The sequence below is a fragment of the Diabrotica virgifera genome, chromosome 1 (assembly GCF_917563875.1).
Source record: "Diabrotica virgifera virgifera chromosome 1, PGI_DIABVI_V3a".
NCBI lineage: Eukaryota > Metazoa > Arthropoda > Insecta > Coleoptera > Chrysomelidae > Diabrotica > Diabrotica virgifera.
The window spans coordinates 98602918-98626931 of record NC_065443.1 but is presented as its reverse complement, the minus strand read 5'-3'; the positions used below and the strand labels follow the sequence as shown (position 1 = coordinate 98626931).

Here is a 24014-nt window from a genome sequence, read left to right as displayed (position 1 = left end):
AAAGCTGGACGTACATCTGTCCAGTTAGTTTTATTGGAGTAATTTAGATAATCTCGTGGTTCACCTTTAATACGTGATAAAATGTGAGCGTTAATAATAAATTCTTGCGGTGCAGTAGTATTCTGTTGTTGCAAAAATATTAATAGATTATCTACGGATTTAATAAAAGTAGAAAGATTTTGTCCAGCAGTAAATTCTGGAAGCGTAGCACAGAGGCTAGAAATGTCGGCATTGGTAATGGGCATTGTTCTTTCAGATCTACTAATAGGACTTCTGTCGCGAAAATTATTTGAAGGTGGCTGAGAGAGAATTGCGTTAATTTCTTCGACCGTATCAAAATATGTGCTCATAAGTGATAAGGAAAATGTAAAAAAGGAAAGACTTACAGTATGATGATCGCAGTTGATAACATCTGTTGTTCTTCTCTAACAGGTGGATACTCTGCTAAACAATTGAGATTGACCAGGAATTGCGGAAGATTCTGTACAGACTATCCTGTTCGCAGCGCCAATGATGTTTTCTTGATCACAAAGCACTTTTTAAAAAATTACTTTTATTTATTAATACAAAATAAAACTTTTACAACAAAATATTAACTTTGATACAATGAAAAGTAAATGATGACTAAAACATGAATGCCTGTTTACTAACTAAAATGTCTTTTTATAAGTTTACATTATCTTAATGACCGTGGTCCAAGTCCTCTTGATAAAGGGTTCAGTAACGTGGTTATGGTAATATCTCTATATACTTTACAGATTGAAATTGGACTATTTAAGCGGCCGCGGCCTAATAAATATTTAAAAATTATAAACAATTTTTTGGCTTATAAACAAATATCGGCAAATATCGAATTAAATTAAATTACGAAAACGGTATTGGAAAGAACGCTAAAGGACGCTTCTTTTAAAAGAAAAAACGTTTAAATGCGGTAAGTGGTTCCTGAGATACAATCGGTCAAAATTGACCGGCATGTACGGCGAAAACATAAACAATAGGATGGCAATTTTCGAAAAATCACCTTTTTATTTCGGTACCTTCTCTTTCTCTACACAAATTTTCATATCTTTAAAAGATTCATAACATATTTATATTATAATAATAAAAACTATCGGTATCACCAGAGAAAAATACCAAAAATACCAAAATTTCAATCAAAAATCAGGTTGGAGAAAACGAAATCTCAAAGTTCAAAATCGATATACGTTAAAAAGTGCATTTACTCGGCTTCCCATGGAGTAATTTTCTTCATTTATTTGTTCTTAAGTAACTCGAATAGAGCTATCTAACTAAAGCAATATTAAATGTCAAAGTTGCTTTTATTTTGTTATAATAAATTAATTTATTTATTATAACAAAAATTTTTAATTTGTTTAAACCAATATTGTGTAAATAATTATACAGCTTTCAAATGAGAAAATTTGTATTTTAAAGGTTAAAAGGTACACTTGAGATAAGTTTATCTAAAAAAAGTCTACAACTGGAAAAATATATAGTTTTATTTTCTTAGAAATAAATTAATTTATTCTAACAAAACAAAAGCAGCTTTGACATTTAATAATGCATTAGTTATATGGCTCTAATCGAGTAACTTGGGAACAAAAATGAACAAAATGGAGAAAATTGCTCCATGGGAAGCCGAGAAAATGCATTTTTTTAACGTATACCGATTTTAAATTTTAAGATTCCATTTTCTCCAACCTTTAAATAGATAGAATAGAGTTTAAATACCTAAGCATCATGCTATCTAGCAACGGAAGGCTCGAAACAGAAGTGGAAGTTCAAGTGAATAGAGCAAACAGAGCCGCAGGTTGCCTGAATGACACAATATGGGGAAATAAAAATATCGGAAAAGAAATAAAAGGCAGAATTTACAAAACAGTCATCAGACCAATAATGACATACGTGGCAGAAACACGACCCGACACAGAGAGGACAAAAGATTGCTCTAAACAGCGGAGATCAAAACCCTTCGAAAAATCGATGGTAAGACTATGGGGCAGAGCTAGAAGTACAGATATACGAAGACGATGCAAGGTGGATAACATTAATAACTAGGTAAGAAACAGAACAATAGAATGGAATGACCACATAAGCCGAATGAAAACAAATTGGGTAGTCAGGACAACTGTAACCTCGGAAACCTTTTTTTGGATGGTGCTAGAAAGGTCACCAATGGAGACACTGCGACGGCAGCCAGATGGTAGGTGGAAAGCGAGTCGTGGGTTCGAAACTAGCTTTTGGAACGTGGAAGGGAGCCAATAGAAGAAATAGGTAAAGATAAGACAAGAGAAGGTAGCTTAGAGACGAGAGAGAGAAACAGATAAAAAGATCGATAGGTAAAGTTACATAAGATAAGAGAAGAGATACAGGGCGCCACTTAAATTTTGGGGTTGCAAGGGGAAAATTAAGAAACCTTAGAAACGAAAACAGGTAAGTAAGGAAAGATAATGAGGTTCTGAGACCAAATACAAGAAAAGATATAGACAGTTAATTAGTTAATATTTAGCGGTAATTTCTTATCAGGGAATTTATTATGAGTAGCTAAATAAAACTAGTGAAATAAATAAAAAAACAATATATTAAACACATGGCTCACCAGAAGGGTGAGTCAAAAAAAACACAAGAAATAAAGAGAAAACAATATACACCAATCAAAACTGCACCAACAATTAATGTGTTGTGGTGTACAGTTAGAAATAAACAATAATTATGATAGAATAAATAAAAGTCTTATATTATAACAAAAACATGCACAATTAAAAACACAGTAAAGAGAGTCTGGTTATGAATTAAAAAAAACAAATCAAGCATCTATAATGAGATATCTCTCTTTACTGGTTTAGGGCTTATCTCGAGATAACTGATACGGTAAACTTAATGATTGATAGAAAATATAAAGTACAAAGATATAATAAAATTAAATGCAAAGCATACAAAGTTAACAAACGTTTACTGTTCAAAAATCAAAAACCACCCCGCACTTGGTTTTATAAAAAAAAGCCAATCGCACAGCTATTAATGAATTAGTGAATGTTTGTACTTAGTTTTGATAATGAAAAGTTTTATTAATGAATAAAAGATTCTGTTGATGAAATCGCTGATGAGATTCATCGGAGGTTAGCCTTAACCACAGATGAAGATATGTTTGAGGTAGATAGCCCATAGATTGCTCTATTTTTGGAAATAGTTGTAGGTAGTATAATTAAGACACTTACAGTTACTCTGCCTCTTAATTTGCACTGAATTTACTTTAACTAGTAAGCAAGCACTGAAGTTATTTGGTAATTTGAATCTAATCGGATGTTAGATCCAATTACAGATACGATAAGAGAGTGAATATCACGCAGATAAGATATATTGTAGATAAGGTAGATGGTAGATAAGATATACGGTACTCTAGAGACATACGTCTGTACTTCCAGCCATTCAGCCGCCAAGTCCTCTTCGCAATATTTGCGATGCTTGTTCCTTAAAAAAGTGAGGGTATGTCCCTCTAAAAAAAATTGTATTTCTTAAAAAGACCCGACCTATTTGCGTTTTTAAGTAAAGTAACGGTATTTGAGTTGTAAAGTGTTAAAAAAAATAGATCCTTTGAAATAGGGTCGCGCTTCAAACAGACCGCAAGAGAAAGGCAAAGAACCTAACGGGATAATAGTAGGCTGGTAACAGGTTTTTAAAAACAAGATATCGGTATAGAACTTTTATTACTTTATTTCCAAACGTTATAAAAACGGGACTAGTTTTATGATGCGAATACTCGTAGTTTAAAATTGCCTTTATGCCGAAAATTTCTAACAATACTATTTTGTTAGGGTCTCTATAACTTCTTTGCGTTTGTCGTACCGACAACGAAATGAGCCAGTACCGCTAATTCTACCGTTAAGTTAATACAATTAGCCAAGGGTAGCTATTTACGGAAACGGCCATAGGCGTACCCGTAATGAGTGCTAGTGGGCTTAAAATTTAACCCAACAGGTATATTAATTATTAGCTAATCCTATTATATAAAAAAATGTTACACAACCAGAGACGGTTCTCCAATAGGAAGAATATCAGTGGGAAGACATCTAAAACGATGGCAACTTACTAGAGGCTCATTGAAAAAACAGACGAGTTATGTCTATACAAAAAGAAGAAGAAGAAGAAGAAGAAGAAGATTTTGAAATATATAGTTGCCATTACTTTAATTTTGTTTTGTGGTTATCCGGCATATACAGTCTTGATTAATTCTGCTTGTATCCTATTTTTCTTTAATCTTGTTTATATTCATTTCCATTTTTTCTTTCATGTGTTTCCAAATTAATTGGTGTGCATTTCGCCATTTTCAGAAGTGGACTGTAGTATAAAATTTTATCTCTGCTAAAGATATTTAAATTTTTCTGAACCTGCCAAATCTAATCGAAGGTACAAAGATCAAAGAAACTCCAAGACCGATCCTCGGTTACTTGTTTGTTTGAGATACCTATTAACCCTAAATAAGTAAAGTTCTACAGTTACCTGGAGGACATTCTAGGTGGACCGCCCCTCCTAGAGAAACTTCTAATTGCTTCCCGGTGGAACTTAGCTCCCCGACGTCGAAGTCCGGCTCTTGGGTAACATCCGTGTCGTCTGAAAACACAAAACAAAAACAATTAAAGGCAACGTCAGCCTGTAAACGAGCAGTTATTGGATTTTTTCTGAGAAGAATTCGGACGCGTGATTGTGTTTTGCAGTAGGTACACTGTTGCTACAAAAAACAAGACAGCCGACTAAAAGAAAAAGTATTTTAATCTAACGAATGAAAAAATCCGAGGATTGTTTACTTTTAATTAGGTAGAGACGATTAGCGGCAAAATAAAGAGTAACGAAATGAATATTAAAATGTTTTATTTATATATTACCAGAGAACGGCAGTTCTCGCCAGTGGCGCACACCCACACCCCCCTACAAGCGATACTATATACACGAAATTTTCGATTTTCTAAATCTGACGGAATAGGCTATTGATTATGTATTTTAGAAAGGAACTACAATGTTAATGGGGTTTTATTGTTTTACATAGTCACTGGATCTCTAAATATGAAAAACCCGCGGAGTGCTACCATTTAAAGGGGTGCGTTTTTGAGAAAGAGGTGAATTAGTCCCTAGGCACAGGGCGAATTAGAGTGAGTTCTATGCACTTTTGGTACAAATACGTCTACAGAAAAATTGTTCCAGGTTAAATTTGTTATCGAAACATGACATTTTAAAGTCAAAAATATTTTTTTTTACAAAAATATATTCAAAAGAAAAGCAAGAAAAAAACACGAAAGATAGCTATTTTGTTTTTTGCCCCATAACTTTTTTCCACAGGGATGTAGATGAAGGTATTGCTTCACAGAAAATAAACCTTCATTCTTCCTCTATAAAACTTCCTTTAGCAGAAGTCTCTGTGATTTATAGTTTCCAAAATATAATTTTTTAAATTTCTCCACTCACAGAGATTTTGGCCCATTTTTCTTGTTACTTCTCAAACATTGTTCTGTAACTTTTTTCTACGTAGCTTTAGCTATATGTAATGTCGCATTTAGTAGGAAGAAAAGTTAATAATATTTAAAATGGTCTATTGTAAAAGGCTGTATGACTATTTTTAAGCAAGATACGGTTGTTCAAAATTTTATACTTTTAATAATTTTTGATATATTTTACGATTATTTTTAAATTTATCATTATAACTTTCTTTATTGTATATTTAGGTATACACATTGTACAATAAAAAAGAAAGATTATTTTCTTTACTTTAAAATGGTGTATCGGAAAAAATTCTAGGACTATTTTTAGACAAGATATGCTTTTTCAAAATGTGACATATATTTACATATGCAATAGGTCCCACGAAGTTGGAACCATATGGAAAACTTTTTTATTATTAACTTTATAAAAAAAAACTTCTTTATAAAATGTTCTGCACAGTTTATAACCTAAGATGCAATCATCAGATATAAAATTTTATTAATAGTGTACGAGTTAAGTTAAAAAATATGAATTTCGCTCAAGTACCTTTATATTTCACAATATCGAAAAGTGTTAATGAGAAAATTTATTTGGAATTCAAAACTATGCTATAATATGCAATTATATTCTTCTAATTGAAAAATTAAAAAAAAATCTCAAATTACGGATACCCTTGGATATCCTACGGATAACTTGTTTAAAAATAGTCCTAGAATTTTTTTCAGTCCACCATTTTTAAGTAAAGAAAACAAGCTTTTGTCTATTCCACAATATATATATATATATATATATATATATATATATATATATATCTAAATGTAAAAAAAATCATAATGAGAAATTTAAAAAATAATCATTAAAAATATCAAAAATCAGTAAAAGTATAAACCCTTGAAAAAGCACAACTTGCTTAAAAAGAGCCATATAACCGTATACGATAGACCATTTTAAAGATAACTGACTTCTTTCTACAAAGTGTACTATTGCGTATACCTAGAAATGCGTAGAAAAAAGTCACAGAACAATGTTTGCGAAATAATGGGGAAAATGGCTCAAAAATGCTGTGAGTGGCGAATTTTGAAAAATTCTATTTCGGAAATTGTAAATTCTAGAGACTTTTATGAAACTTCGTTTTAAAGAGGAAGGATGGAAGTTATTTTTCGCTGAAGCAATGCCTATACCTATATCTCTGTAGAAAAAAGTTATGCAGCAAGAAACAAAATTGATTTCTTTCGTTTCGATTTTTTTCTCGCCTTTCTTTTGAATATATTTTTGTAAAAGAAAATTTTGACTTTAAAATGTGACATTTCGATAGTAAATTTAACCAGGAACAATTTTCCTGTAGACATGTTTGTACCAAAAGTTCTAAAACTCACCCTAACTCACTCTGCCTAGGGACTAATTCACCCCTTTCTCAAAAACGCACCAATTTAAATGGTAGCACTTCGCGGTTTTTTCAAATTTAGAGGTCCATTGACCATATGAGGCAATAAGATCCCGTTAACGTTGTAGTTCCTTTTAGCTCTCTTATTTTGAACGTAATCAATAGCCTAGAATTGAAAATTGTGCCAACTCCCATCTTAAAGCTCAGAAAAAGACTCACCCATTCATATATAGAAATATAATAGAATAGAATAGAATAGAATAGAATAGAATAGAATAGAATAGAATAGAATAGAATAGAATAGAATAGAATAGAATAGAATAGAATAGAATAGAATAGAATAGAATAGAATAGAATAGAATAGAATATAATATCTTTATTCATCCAATTCGATCACAATGAGATATAGGACAAGTCATGTAAGTACATAAAACATAATCAAAAAACATAATCAACATACAAGTCATATAGGACAATTACATAAAATACAATCAACAAAATACAATTTAATAAAAAAAAATAATTATGCAATATAGAGCGTTTCCTAACCCCGTCGTTCCTCATTCCCTGTAGTCTTTTATTAAGTCAAAGAAATCATTTAAGTTGTAAACGCATAATTGGATCAAACATGATTTTAATTTATTTTTGAACCTTTGAATATTATTTTCATTTCTCATCAAGTGGCAAACAGTTGTAAAACTTAGATCCTGCAAAATCAGGGCTAGTTTCAAAAAGAGTTGTGGAATGTTTACACATGCTTATCAACCTCCCGTGCCTTGTCGGGTAACTATGATAATCAGAGTTGAGGGTAAAATTTTGAAATTTAGACTTAACATGAATAATACACTTATAGATATATAAAGCATGGAAAGTCAGCAGTCTGTGTTCAATAAAATATTTACGACATGATTGTCTATTATCAATATTCAATATCAGTATAAGAATTCTCTTTTGAATTATAAAAACTCTAGAAGAGTTCCTAGAGATTCCCCACAAGACAACATTATAGGCCATATATGAGTAAACCAATGCATAGTACACACTTATCAATTGATTGGTATTAAACAGAATTTTCAACTGGAGGATCGCATAGTAACCCTTATTCTTATTTTTGCAGACTTTAGTAACATTCTCATCCCATATCATATTACTTTCTAGAATGCTACCAAGAAATAATGTTTTATCACTAAAAGGTATTTCCTCAGAATTAACTGTGATCCTATAATTATGGGATGGCTTACTGCGCGAGTAAAACTGCATACATACAGTTTTCTTTGCATTTACCATTAAAGAGTTTCTTTTACACAAGGTTGTAAATTCCTGTGCTACCAGTTCATTTTGGATATGAGTTCAACTTCAGTTGACGCGTCAACTAAAACTGTTGAATCATCTGCATAGAGAACTGTATGATCTGCAGTTAAAAAATTTATCAAGTCATTGATATATAATAGAAATATTAAGGGTCCCAATACGGAGCCCCGCGGTACACCTTGATCAAGATTAAAAACAGATGACTTCTTATTATCGATTTTTACTAGGAATTTACGATGTTGTAAGTATGACCTTAAGCATTTTAAGAAATGACCCCGAAAATCAAGCGCTTCTAATTTATGCAGTATAATTTCAATGTCAATAGAGTCAAAAGCCTTAGTTAAGTAAAAAAAGAGTGCACCCACATACCTTTTCGATCCAAAGTAGCGTGGATATAATTAAATAATGAAATAGAAGCACTCTCTGTAGACTTATTAGGAAGAAACCCATGCTGACATTTATTTAAGGTATATTTGTTCAAAAAATTTAACATTTTATTGTAAATACATTTTTCGATAATCTTACAGAGTACACTTGTTACAGTGATTGGCCTGTAATTATCAACCAAACATGGATCTCCCTTTTTGAAAATTGGACTAACTACTCCCGTTTTAAGGTCACTTGGAAGCTTGCCACTCTTGACAGATAGGTTGATGATGTGAGACATAACTGGAGATATATATGAAGAAATTTATTTTATTATTTTAGTAGGGATTTGGTCAATACCTACTGAGCTGGTATTATTTAAGGAAGATATAACATTCTCACTATCAACCATCCATTTTGGTCCAAGCGTGTGGATTTTACGGCCCTTCCTATTTAGCGCTTGTTTTCCGTTCTCGTCCCCGAAACTTCCAAAACTCCGAAAATTTAAGTCCCACCTTTACGGCTTATAATAGTACTGATCATTACCTTTCCAACGCATGTCTAATTTTGAAAATCGGTTATACCATTCAAAAGTTACCGAGCTCAGAAATATGACTCAATTTCTATTTAAAAAAGGGAACATGTTTGTGGATATTATGTATGTATTGTTATATTTCTATTTGATATGAAAATTAAATTTTGATAATTATAAACAGAATTCAATTTAATATAAAATATTTTCAATTTTCTCAACCACGGGCATATAAATTTAGAACAACCTGTATACAACAAATTGTTATATTTAATTTTAAGAAGTGATTAGAAAAAGCTTACGGAACTCGGGACAATGCGCCGAGAATAAACAAAGTGAATGGCGCGTACCATTATCGTTGTTCGCGGAAGGTTCGATCATTAGCCTATGCTAAATAAGACTCAGTTGAAAGAGATAATAGGTCATTATCGTTGTTCGCGGAAGGTTCGATCATTAGCCTATGCTAAATAAGACTCAGTTGAAGTAGATAATAGGTCATTAAATTTTGTAAATAGTAGAAAGTAATTTTAGAATGGGAATTAACTATTTTTCTTTTGAAATCCATTAAGCATATTTAGAAAGATTAAAAATTGGTTTTGAGGAATACTGCGAATGAGAGTTGGTGGTGGAAGGTTGATTTGTGAATCTGGAAGGGATATTTAGAAAGTAGGGGAATGAATGACAAATAGAGATCAGAATGTTTTGAGCTGTCGAGAAGTGAAGTCCAGTAGTAGACGGTAGTGTACGGAGAGTGAGAAAGCCGGTGTAGTTCCGTGAGTGTGGAGTATCTATCGTGGAACGAGAGGTAGGCCAGGTTGAGAGTAAAAGAACCTCCTTGAGCCAAGAGTGTCCCGGTAGCTGATTGCAGTTTCGAAAAAGGTAGAATACAGCATCACGACAGAAGCAGGTACGAGAGCTATACGAGCTAGTTTTCAAAGGAGAACATTACTGAAAGCCAGGACGAGGTTTTAATCGCAGCCAAGGATAGCAGGAAACGGGTCTTGTGTGAAGACATTCTCAGTTCACCAGAAAAAGGTCAGTCTCATTTGTTTGGACATGAATGTATGGGTTTTTCGTATTAAATACCACATTTAAAATTGAAGAACATAATCAATAATATCAGAAAAGCTTCATCAAACTTAAATAGAATTGTTGCTAATAAATCATAATAGTTAAATGTTAATAAAAACTTTCAATTGGAAACCAAAAGGAAATAAGATTCCCATGTGTAAATGTTATGTTTAAGAATAATAAGATATAGCAAATATTAAGTAGTGATTGCCATTTAAATAAAATAAACAATATTTTGATTATAATTGTAACCCATATGTGTGTATCATTTTACTCTTTTCTTTCCTATCCCGATTAGGAACCATTGAGAAATACTTAGAAGCCACGTAAGTAAGTAATTAATTTTATAAAAAGCCCTGAGATTGAAAACATATTGATATGTGATCTGGTAAATTAATTAGATTATTATTAATGCATTGATTAAATTAAATGACATATAAGAATATTATCTCATATCAATAATCAAGATCACATCATCTGTCGTCCAACGTGGAGGGCATTGAAAAGTATTTCTAGTGGCAAATTTGAAGGATAGAAAGAGTAAAGCCGGTATTTGAAGATTTATATGCCTGTGGTAAAAAGTGAGATACTTACATTTGATAACATAAAATTTTAGATCTCTTTAGGTACAAATTTTACATAACTGATTTAATAATTTACTTTTACGATATTTACATTTGATATATTTATTGACAATTTATAATATTTGGGTGAGAAAAAGTCGTATTGGTAACATACTAGTAAAATTTCATATTTGGCGGGGATAGTACTTCTTGAAAACAAATGTCTGTGACAAGAAGCCAAAGCAAGGACAACAAAAAACAAAAAGAACATTCAGACCAAGAAGATATTTTAGACACGACAATCATGGCATCAGAACAGCAAGAATTATCAGGAATAGATAAATTATTACAAATGATGCAACTCCAGTCACAAAGAATGGAACAAAAACTGGATGACAATCAAAGAGAAACAAAACAAGCAATGGATGAAGCAAAAAGGACGATGGATAAAAATCAGGAGGAAACAAAACTAACAATGGATAAAAATCAAGAAGAAACATCAAAGAAAATGGATAAAGTGGATCAAAAAATGGATGAAACACAACAAAAAATGGTTGAAACACAACAAAAATTGGATCAAAAAATGGATGAAACACAACAAAAAATGAAACAAGCAATAGAAGAGAACAACAAGAAAATGGAGGAACGCATAGGAAAGTATGAAAAGGAAGTAAAAGGATGTTTGACAATGATCAAGAACGATATGGGACAACAAGAGACAGAGATTAAAGAAATCAAAAGCAAAATAAAGGAAATAACGAATTGCCAGAAAAAGGAAATAGAAAATTTGGAAAATAAGTTTGAAAACGCTATTCAAGCAATCAGAGAAGAAATGGAAAGAAAGATTGCGGAAATCAATACTCAACAAAATGTCGGAGAAAGAAGAGAAATGGTTATACATAGCACAGATGACGTGAAGATAAGGTTTGGCGGGGACGTAAGAAGATTACACCCAGTGCCGTTCATAAATAGCCTGAAAAAGAAAATACAGCACATCGGAAATTTCGAAACAGCAAAAGAAACTATCAGAAACCATCTCAAATATGAAGCAAGCCTATGGTTCGATTGCAAAGAAGAAGAATTTGACAGTTGGCAACAATTTGAACAAAAATTTTTGAATTATTTCTGGGGAAAAGTCCAACAATTGGAAATTAACAAGGAATTGCAAAATGGGAAATACAATGATAGGATGGGTATATCAGAAAGGACATATGCATTACAGATTTACTATAACGCAAAACATTTACAATATAATTACTCATCGGAACAATTAGTAGAACTGATTGCAAGACATTTCGAAGAAACGCTGGAAGACCATATCACATTGCAAAACTACAAAGACATAGATAGTTTATGCCAATTCCTACAAATAAGAGAATCACGTTTAAGAGAAAGAAAATCAAGAAGGTCGCGAGAAGATTACAGGCCCCGAGAAACACAGGATTACAGAGATAGAAATCAAAATAGGAGGGACTATACAAGACGAGATTTTAATCCCAGAAGGAAAAACGAAAATAGAGACAACGGAAGAGGAAATTATGAACAAAGAAATAGGCAATGGAATGAGGACAGAAATCGAGAATACCAGAATAGAAACACCACACTCGCAAATCAAGAAAACAGAAATAATGGTAGACAAAATGAACAAGGCTATCGAGAAAACCGAAACAGATCCGACAGACCAAGAGAAAATAGAAGAGAAGTAAATAATACCCAGACAGATGAATATGACGGAGAGAGACATTATGACGAAAATATAAACAACGATGAGCAACCGGCGTCTTTTCACGACGGCGCTCACTAAAAACCAAAAATCAAACAGGAATCTTTTGTAACCCCAAGGAGTTTATTAAATTGGCAAGAAACAACGAAAAGAAAAATGGAGTTAATTTAAAATTTGTGGATGGATTTATCAACGATAAACCAATTAAAATTATGATAGACACTGGATCTGAAATAACATTGGTCAACAGAAAACTAATAGAAGAAGTTAACTTAACAAATTTAATTTACAAAATACCTAGGGTAAATTTAGTGGGCGCAAACAAACGGACATTGGCAACTATAAATGAAGGCATACGAGTAATGGTACGACTGGGTAAGAAGATGTATGCACTACAATGTGTAATAATGCCAAACATATCACATGACATGATAGTAGGAGTTGACGAATTGGCAGAAAAACATGTAGTGATAGATTTTAAAAATAATACGATGAATCTAACAGAAGAAAAAGAAGAAGAACAGGACAACTAACAGGAGAAACAAAATACGGACGAATCAGGTAAAGAACAAACAGTGGAAATGAATTTGGCAACGAAGCAAGGACAAAGAAGAAAAGGGAGAAAAAGTCAGAAAAAGACAAAAGAAAATGAAACCTGTGGCTCCTCAAAAGAAGAGTTGAGCCCAGAAGAAGAAAAATTGAGAGTATCAAAAGCAAAAGAAAACTGGGATTCCTCAAAAGAAGAGATGAGCTCAGGAGAAGAAGAAATAAAGCTAACAAATGAAAGCGAAAAAGATATGATCGAAACAGTGGCATTTGAAGAGGAGGCATATGAAAACGAGGATGCAGAATACACGGTAAAAGTATGTGAAAAATCTGAGGAAAAAGACAGAAGATTGATATGGGAAAAAGGGAAAGACAACATAATAGCCGACACTCTAACACAGGATGAGGACACTGAAAATAAGGAAACAATTACTCTACAGGTGGGACTAATTAGAGTAATACAAGAAGAAGGGGTATAAGACGTAGATTAAAGTAAGGAAATATACAGGGAGTTGGTTTTGCCTCGAGAAAATTTATTTAAAAATGCAGATAAATTTTATCGAATACAAGGCGGGGATTTGTTATATTTCTATTTGATATGAAAATTAAATTTTGATAATTATAAACAGAATTCAATTTAATATAAAATATTTTCAATTTTCTCAACCACGGGCATATAAATTTAGAACAACCTGTATACAACAAATTGTTATATTTAATTTTAAGAAGTGATTAGAAAAAGCTTACGGAACTCGGGACAATGCGCCGAGAATAAACAAAGTGAATGGCGCGTACCATTATCGTTGTTCGCGGAAGGTTCGATCATTAGCCTATGCTAAATAAGACTCAGTTGAAAGAGATAATAGGTCATTATCGTTGTTCGCGGAAGGTTCGATCATTAGCCTATGCTAAATAAGACTCAGTTGAAGTAGATAATAGGTCATTAAATTTTGTAAATAGTAGAAAGTAATTTTAGAATGGGAATTAACTATTTTTCTTTTGAAATCCATTAAGCATATTTAGAAAGATTAAAAATTGGTTTTGAGGAATACTGCGAATGAGAGTTGGTGGTGGAAGGTTGATTTGTGAATCTGGAAGGGATATTTAGAAAGTAGGGGAATGAATGACAAATAGAGATCAGAATGTTTTGAGCTGTCGAGAAGTGAAGTCCAGTAGTAGACGGTAGTGTACGGAGAGTGAGAAAGCCGGTGTAGTTCCGTGAGTGTGGAGTATCTATCGTGGAACGAGAGGTAGGCCAGGTTGAGAGTAAAAGAACCTCCTTGAGCCAAGAGTGTCCCGGTAGCTGATTGCAGTTTCGAAAAAGGTAGAATACAGCATCACGACAGAAGCAGGTACGAGAGCTATACGAGCTAGTTTTCAAAGGAGAACATTACTGAAAGCCAGGACGAGGTTTTAATCGCAGCCAAGGATAGCAGGAAACGGGTCTTGTGTGAAGACATTCTCAGTTCACCAGAAAAAGGTCAGTCTCATTTGTTTGGACATGAATGTATGGGTTTTTCGTATTAAATACCACATTTAAAATTGAAGAACATAATCAATAATATCAGAAAAGCTTCATCAAACTTAAATAGAATTGTTGCTAATAAATCATAATAGTTAAATGTTAATAAAAACTTTCAATTGGAAACCAAAAGGAAATAAGATTCCCATGTGTAAATGTTATGTTTAAGAATAATAAGATATAGCAAATATTAAGTAGTGATTGCCATTTAAATAAAATAAACAATATTTTGATTATAATTGTAACCCATATGTGTGTATCATTTTACTCTTTTCTTTCCTATCCCGATTAGGAACCATTGAGAAATACTTAGAAGCCACGTAAGTAAGTAATTAATTTTATAAAAAGCCCTGAGATTGAAAACATATTGATATGTGATCTGGTAAATTAATTAGATTATTATTAATGCATTGATTAAATTAAATGACATATAAGAATATTATCTCATATCAATAATCAAGATCACATCATCTGTCGTCCAACGTGGAGGGCATTGAAAAGTATTTCTAGTGGCAAATTTGAAGGATAGAAAGAGTAAAGCCGGTATTTGAAGATTTATATGCCTGTGGTAAAAAGTGAGATACTTACATTTGATAACATAAAATTTTAGATCTCTTTAGGTACAAATTTTACATAACTGATTTAATAATTTACTTTTACGATATTTACATTTGATATATTTATTGACAATTTATAATATTTGGGTGAGAAAAAGTCGTATTGGTAACATACTAGTAAAATTTCATATTTGGCGGGGATAGTACTTCTTGAAAACAAATGTCTGTGACAAGAAGCCAAAGCAAGGACAACAAAAAACAAAAAGAACATTCAGACCAAGAAGATATTTTAGACACGACAATCATGGCATCAGAACAGCAAGAATTATCAGGAATAGATAAATTATTACAAATGATGCAACTCCAGTCACAAAGAATGGAACAAAAACTGGATGACAATCAAAGAGAAACAAAACAAGCAATGGATGAAGCAAAAAGGACGATGGATAAAAATCAGGAGGAAACAAAACTAACAATGGATAAAAATCAAGAAGAAACATCAAAGAAAATGGATAAAGTGGATCAAAAAATGGATGAAACACAACAAAAAATGGTTGAAACACAACAAAAATTGGATCAAAAAATGGATGAAACACAACAAAAAATGAAACAAGCAATAGAAGAGAACAACAAGAAAATGGAGGAACGCATAGGAAAGTATGAAAAGGAAGTAAAAGGATGTTTGACAATGATCAAGAACGATATGGGACAACAAGAGACAGAGATTAAAGAAATCAAAAGCAAAATAAAGGAAATAACGAATTGCCAGAAAAAGGAAATAGAAAATTTGGAAAATAAGTTTGAAAACGCTATTCAAGCAATCAGAGAAGAAATGGAAAGAAAGATTGCGGAAATCAATACTCAACAAAATGTCGGAGAAAGAAGAGAAATGGTTATACATAGCACAGATGACGTGAAGATAAGGTTTGGCGGGGACGTAAGAAGATTACACCCAGTGCCGTTCATAAATAGCCTGAAAAAGAAAATACAGCACATCGGAAATTTCGAAACAGCAAAAGAAACTATCAGAAACCATCTCAAATATGAAGCAAGCCTATGGTTCGATTGCAAAGAAGAAGAATTTGACAGTTGGCAACAATTTGAACAAAAATTTTTGAATTATTTCTGGGGAAAAGTCCAACAATTGGAAATTAACAAGGAATTGCAAAATGGGAAATACAATGATAGGATGGGTATATCAGAAAGGACATATGCATTACAGATTTACTATAACGCAAAACATTTACAATATAATTACTCATCGGAACAATTAGTCGAACTGATTGCAAGACATTTCGAAGAAACGCTGGAAGACCATATCACATTGCAAAACTACAAAGACATAGATAGTTTATGCCAATTCCTACAAATAAGAGAATCACGTTTAAGAGAAAGAAAATCAAGAAGGTCGCGAGAAGATTACAGGCCCCGAGAAACACAGGATTACAGAGATAGAAATCAAAATAGGAGGGACTATACAAGACGAGATTTTAATCCCAGAAGGAAAAACGAAAATAGAGACAACGGAAGAGGAAATTATGAACAAAGAAATAGGCAATGGAATGAGGACAGAAATCGAGAATACCAGAATAGAAACACCACACTCGCAAATCAAGAAAACAGAAATAATGGTAGACAAAATGAACAAGGCTATCGAGAAAACCGAAACAGATCCGACAGACCAAGAGAAAATAGAAGAGAAGTAAATAATACCCAGACAGATGAATATGACGGAGAGAGACATTATGACGAAAATATAAACAACGATGAGCAACCGGCGTCTTTTCACGACGGCGCTCACTAAAAACCAAAAATCAAACAGGAATCTTTTGTAACCCCAAGGAGTTTATTAAATTGGCAAGAAACAACGAAAAGAAAAATGGAGTTAATTTAAAATTTGTGGATGGATTTATCAACGAGAAACCAATTAAAATTATGATAGACACTGGATCTGAAATAACATTGGTCAACAGAAAACTAATAGAAGAAGTTAACTTAACAAATTTAATTTACAAAATACCTAGGGTAAATTTAGTGGGCGCAAACAAACGGACATTGGCAACTATAAATGAAGGCATACGAGTAATGGTACGACTGGGTAAGAAGATGTATGCACTACAATGTGTAATAATGCCAAACATATCACATGACATGATAGTAGGAGTTGACGAATTGGCAGAAAAACATGTAGTGATAGATTTTAAAAATAATACGATGAATCTAACAGAAGAAAAAGAAGAAGAACAGGACAACTAACAGGAGAAACAAAATACGGACGAATCAGGTAAAGAACAAACAGTGGAAATGAATTTGGCAACGAAGCAAGGACAAAGAAGAAAAGGGAGAAAAAGTCAGAAAAAGACAAAAGAAAATGAAACCTGTGGCTCCTCAAAAGGAGAGTTGAGCCCAGAAGAAGAAAAATTGAGAGTATCAAAAGCAAAAGAAAACTGGGATTCCTCAAAAGAAGAGATGAGCTCAGGAGAAGAAGAAATAAAGCTAACAAATGAAAGCGAAAAAGATATGATCGAAACAGTGGCATTTGAAGAGGAGGCATATGAAAACGAGGATGCAGAATACACGGTAAAAGTATGTGAAAAATCTGAGGAAAAAGACAGAAGATTGATATGGGAAAAAGGGAAAGACAACATAATAGCCGACACTCTAACACAGGATGAGGACACTGAAAATAAGGAAACAATTACTCTACAGGTGGGACTAATTAGAGTAATACAAGAAGAAGGGGTATAAGACGTAGATTAAAGTAAGGAAATATACAGGGAGTTGGTTTTGCCTCGAGAAAATTTATTTAAAAATGCAGATAAATTTTATCGAATACAAGGCGGGGATTTGTTATATTTCTATTTGATATGAAAATTAAATTTTGATAATTATAAACAGAATTCAATTTAATATAAAATATTTTCAATTTTCTCAACCACGGGCATATAAATTTAGAACAACCTGTATACAACAAATTGTTATATTTAATTTTAAGAAGTGATTAGAAAAAGCTTACGGAACTCGGGACAATGCGCCGAGAATAAACAAAGTGAATGGCGCGTACCATTATCGTTGTTCGCGGAAGGTTCGATCATTAGCCTATGCTAAATAAGACTCAGTTGAAAGAGATAATAGGTCATTATCGTTGTTCGCGGAAGGTTCGATCATTAGCCTATGCTAAATAAGACTCAGTTGAAGTAGATAATAGGTCATTAAATTTTGTAAATAGTAGAAAGTAATTTTAGAATGGGAATTAACTATTTTTCTTTTGAAATCCATTAAGCATATTTAGAAAGATTAAAAATTGGTTTTGAGGAATACTGCGAATGAGAGTTGGTGGTGGAAGGTTGATTTGTGAATCTGGAAGGGATATTTAGAAAGTAGGGGAATGAATGACAAATAGAGATCAGAATGTTTTGAGCTGTCGAGAAGTGAAGTCCAGTAGTAGACGGTAGTGTACGGAGAGTGAGAAAGCCGGTGTAGTTCCGTGAGTGTGGAGTATCTATCGTGGAACGAGAGGTAGGCCAGGTTGAGAGTAAAAGAACCTCCTTGAGCCAAGAGTGTCCCGGTAGCTGATTGCAGTTTCGAAAAAGGTAGAATACAGCATCACGACAGAAGCAGGTACGAGAGCTATACGAGCTAGTTTTCAAAGGAGAACATTACTGAAAGCCAGGACGAGGTTTTAATCGCAGCCAAGGATAGCAGGAAACGGGTCTTGTGTGAAGACATTCTCAGTTCACCAGAAAAAGGTCAGTCTCATTTGTTTGGACATGAATGTATGGGTTTTTCGTATTAAATACCACATTTAAAATTGAAGAACATAATCAATAATATCAGAAAAGCTTCATCAAACTTAAATAGAATTGTTGCTAATAAATCATAATAGTTAAATGTTAATAAAAACTTTCAATTGGAAACCAAAAGGAAATAAGATTCCCATGTGTAAATGTTATGTTTAAGAATAATAAGATATAGCAAATATTAAGTAGTGATTGCCATTTAAATAAAATAAACAATATTTTGATTATAATTGTAACCCATATGTGTGTATCATTTTACTCTTTTCTTTCCTATCCCGATTAGGAACCATTGAGAAATACTTAGAAGCCACGTAAGTAAGTAATTAATTTTATAAAAAGCCCTGAGATTGAAAACATATTGATATGTGATCTGGTAAATTAATTAGATTATTATTAATGCATTGATTAAATTAAATGACATATAAGAATATTATCTCATATCAATAATCAAGATCACATCATCTGTCGTCCAACGTGGAGGGCATTGAAAAGTATTTCTAGTGGCAAATTTGAAGGATAGAAAGAGTAAAGCCGGTATTTGAAGATTTATATGCCTGTGGTAAAAAGTGAGATACTTACATTTGATAACATAAAATTTTAGATCTCTTTAGGTACAAATTTTACATAACTGATTTAATAATTTACTTTTACGATATTTACATTTGATATATTTATTGACAATTTATAATATTTGGGTGAGAAAAAGTCGTATTGGTAACATACTAGTAAAATTTCATATTTGGCGGGGATAGTACTTCTTGAAAACAAATGTCTGTGACAAGAAGCCAAAGCAAGGACAACAAAAAACAAAAAGAACATTCAGACCAAGAAGATATTTTAGACACGACAATCATGGCATCAGAACAGCAAGAATTATCAGGAATAGATAAATTATTACAAATGATGCAACTCCAGTCACAAAGAATGGAACAAAAACTGGATGACAATCAAAGAGAAACAAAACAAGCAATGGATGAAGCAAAAAGGACGATGGATAAAAATCAGGAGGAAACAAAACTAACAATGGATAAAAATCAAGAAGAAACATCAAAGAAAATGGATAAAGTGGATCAAAAAATGGATGAAACACAACAAAAAATGGTTGAAACACAACAAAAATTGGATCAAAAAATGGATGAAACACAACAAAAAATGAAACAAGCAATAGAAGAGAACAACAAGAAAATGGAGGAACGCATAGGAAAGTATGAAAAGGAAGTAAAAGGATGTTTGACAATGATCAAGAACGATATGGGACAACAAGAGACAGAGATTAAAGAAATCAAAAGCAAAATAAAGGAAATAACGAATTGCCAGAAAAAGGAAATAGAAAATTTGGAAAATAAGTTTGAAAACGCTATTCAAGCAATCAGAGAAGAAATGGAAAGAAAGATTGCGGAAATCAATACTCAACAAAATGTCGGAGAAAGAAGAGAAATGGTTATACATAGCACAGATGACGTGAAGATAAGGTTTGGCGGGGACGTAAGAAGATTACACCCAGTGCCGTTCATAAATAGCCTGAAAAAGAAAATACAGCACATCGGAAATTTCGAAACAGCAAAAGAAACTATCAGAAACCATCTCAAATATGAAGCAAGCCTATGGTTCGATTGCAAAGAAGAAGAATTTGACAGTTGGCAACAATTTGAACAAAAATTTTTGAATTATTTCTGGGGAAAAGTCCAACAATTGGAAATTAACAAGGAATTGCAAAATGGGAAATACAATGATAGGATGGGTATATCAGAAAGGACATATGCATTACAGATTTACTATAACGCAAAACATTTACAATATAATTACTCATCGGAACAATTAGTCGAACTGATTGCAAGACATTTCGAAGAAACGCTGGAAGACCATATCACATTGCAAAACTACAAAGACATAGATAGTTTATGCCAATTCCTACAAATAAGAGAATCACGTTTAAGAGAAAGAAAATCAAGAAGGTCGCGAGAAGATTACAGGCCCCGAGAAACACAGGATTACAGAGATAGAAATCAAAATAGGAGGGACTATACAAGACGAGATTTTAATCCCAGAAGGAAAAACGAAAATAGAGACAACGGAAGAGGAAATTATGAACAAAGAAATAGGCAATGGAATGAGGACAGAAATCGAGAATACCAGAATAGAAACACCACACTCGCAAATCAAGAAAACAGAAATAATGGTAGACAAAATGAACAAGGCTATCGAGAAAACCGAAACAGATCCGACAGACCAAGAGAAAATAGAAGAGAAGTAAATAATACCCAGACAGATGAATATGACGGAGAGAGACATTATGACGAAAATATAAACAACGATGAGCAACCGGCGTCTTTTCACGACGGCGCTCACTAAAAACCAAAAATCAAACAGGAATCTTTTGTAACCCCAAGGAGTTTATTAAATTGGCAAGAAACAACGAAAAGAAAAATGGAGTTAATTTAAAATTTGTGGATGGATTTATCAACGAGAAACCAATTAAAATTATGATAGACACTGGATCTGAAATAACATTGGTCAACAGAAAACTAATAGAAGAAGTTAACTTAACAAATTTAATTTACAAAATACCTAGGGTAAATTTAGTGGGCGCAAACAAACGGACATTGGCAACTATAAATGAAGGCATACGAGTAATGGTACGACTGGGTAAGAAGATGTATGCACTACAATGTGTAATAATGCCAAACATATCACATGACATGATAGTAGGAGTTGACGAATTGGCAGAAAAACATGTAGTGATAGATTTTAAAAATAATACGATGAATCTAACAGAAGAAAAAGAAGAAGAACAGGACAACTAACAGGAGAAACAAAATACGGACGAATCAGGTAAAGAACAAACAGTGGAAATGAATTTGGCAACGAAGCAAGGACAAAGAAGAAAAGGGAGAAAAAGTCAGAAAAAGACAAAAGAAAATGAAACCTGTGGCTCCTCAAAAGAAGAGTTGAGCCCAGAAGAAGAAAAATTGAGAGTATCAAAAGCAAAAGAAAACTGGGATTCCTCAAAAGAAGAGATGAGCTCAGGAGAAGAAGAAATAAAGCTAACAAATGAAAGCGAAAAAGATATGATCGAAACAGTGGCATTTGAAGAGGAGGCATATGAAAACGAGGATGCAGAATACACGGTAAAAGTATGTGAAAAATCTGAGGAAAAAGACAGAAGATTGATATGGGAAAAAGGGAAAGACAACATAATAGCCGACACTCTAACACAGGATGAGGACACTGAAAATAAGGAAACAATTACTCTACAGGTGGGACTAATTAGAGTAATACAAGAAGAAGGGGTATAAGACGTAGATTAAAGTAAGGAAATATACAGGGAGTTGGTTTTGCCTCGAGAAAATTTATTTAAAAATGCAGATAAATTTTATCGAATACAAGGCGGGGATTTGTTATATTTCTATTTGATATGAAAATTAAATTTTGATAATTATAAACAGAATTCAATTTAATATAAAATATTTTCAATTTTCTCAACCACGGGCATATAAATTTAGAACAACCTGTATACAACAAATTGTTATATTTAATTTTAAGAAGTGATTAGAAAAAGCTTACGGAACTCGGGACAATGCGCCGAGAATAAACAAAGTGAATGGCGCGTACCATTATCGTTGTTCGCGGAAGGTTCGATCATTAGCCTATGCTAAATAAGACTCAGTTGAAAGAGATAATAGGTCATTATCGTTGTTCGCGGAAGGTTCGATCATTAGCCTATGCTAAATAAGACTCAGTTGAAGTAGATAATAGGTCATTAAATTTTGTAAATAGTAGAAAGTAATTTTAGAATGGGAATTAACTATTTTTCTTTTGAAATCCATTAAGCATATTTAGAAAGATTAAAAATTGGTTTTGAGGAATACTGCGAATGAGAGTTGGTGGTGGAAGGTTGATTTGTGAATCTGGAAGGGATATTTAGAAAGTAGGGGAATGAATGACAAATAGAGATCAGAATGTTTTGAGCTGTCGAGAAGTGAAGTCCAGTAGTAGACGGTAGTGTACGGAGAGTGAGAAAGCCGGTGTAGTTCCGTGAGTGTGGAGTATCTATCGTGGAACGAGAGGTAGGCCAGGTTGAGAGTAAAAGAACCTCCTTGAGCCAAGAGTGTCCCGGTAGCTGATTGCAGTTTCGAAAAAGGTAGAATACAGCATCACGACAGAAGCAGGTACGAGAGCTATACGAGCTAGTTTTCAAAGGAGAACATTACTGAAAGCCAGGACGAGGTTTTAATCGCAGCCAAGGATAGCAGGAAACGGGTCTTGTGTGAAGACATTCTCAGTTCACCAGAAAAAGGTCAGTCTCATTTGTTTGGACATGAATGTATGGGTTTTTCGTATTAAATACCACATTTAAAATTGAAGAACATAATCAATAATATCAGAAAAGCTTCATCAAACTTAAATAGAATTGTTGCTAATAAATCATAATAGTTAAATGTTAATAAAAACTTTCAATTGGAAACCAAAAGGAAATAAGATTCCCATGTGTAAATGTTATGTTTAAGAATAATAAGATATAGCAAATATTAAGTAGTGATTGCCATTTAAATAAAATAAACAATATTTTGATTATAATTGTAACCCATATGTGTGTATCATTTTACTCTTTTCTTTCCTATCCCGATTAGGAACCATTGAGAAATACTTAGAAGCCACGTAAGTAAGTAATTAATTTTATAAAAAGCCCTGAGATTGAAAACATATTGATATGTGATCTGGTAAATTAATTAGATTATTATTAATGCATTGATTAAATTAAATGACATATAAGAATATTATCTCATATCAATAATCAAGATCACATCATCTGTCGTCCAACGTGGAGGGCATTGAAAAGTATTTCTAGTGGCAAATTTGAAGGATAGAAAGAGTAAAGCCGGTATTTGAAGATTTATATGCCTGTGGTAAAAAGTGAGATACTTACATTTGATAACATAAAATTTTAGATCTCTTTAGGTACAAATTTTACATAACTGATTTAATAATTTACTTTTACGATATTTACATTTGATATATTTATTGACAATTTATAATATTTGGGTGAGAAAAAGTCGTATTGGTAACATACTAGTAAAATTTCATATTTGGCGGGGATAGTACTTCTTGAAAACAAATGTCTGTGACAAGAAGCCAAAGCAAGGACAACAAAAAACAAAAAGAA

General features: G+C 32.8%; 1 protein-coding gene across 1 annotated transcript in view; it reads right to left on the bottom strand.

Moving 5' to 3' along the window:
- Positions 1-24014, bottom strand: part of LOC114340452 (CD166 antigen homolog) — an 827535-nt gene that overhangs the window by 449216 nt on the left and 354305 nt on the right. Inside the window, exon 4 of the mRNA XM_050657653.1 lies at positions 4501-4611. Within this exon, the coding sequence (XP_050513610.1) occupies positions 4501-4611 (111 nt within the window). The remainder of the gene's footprint in view (positions 1-4500; positions 4612-24014) is intronic.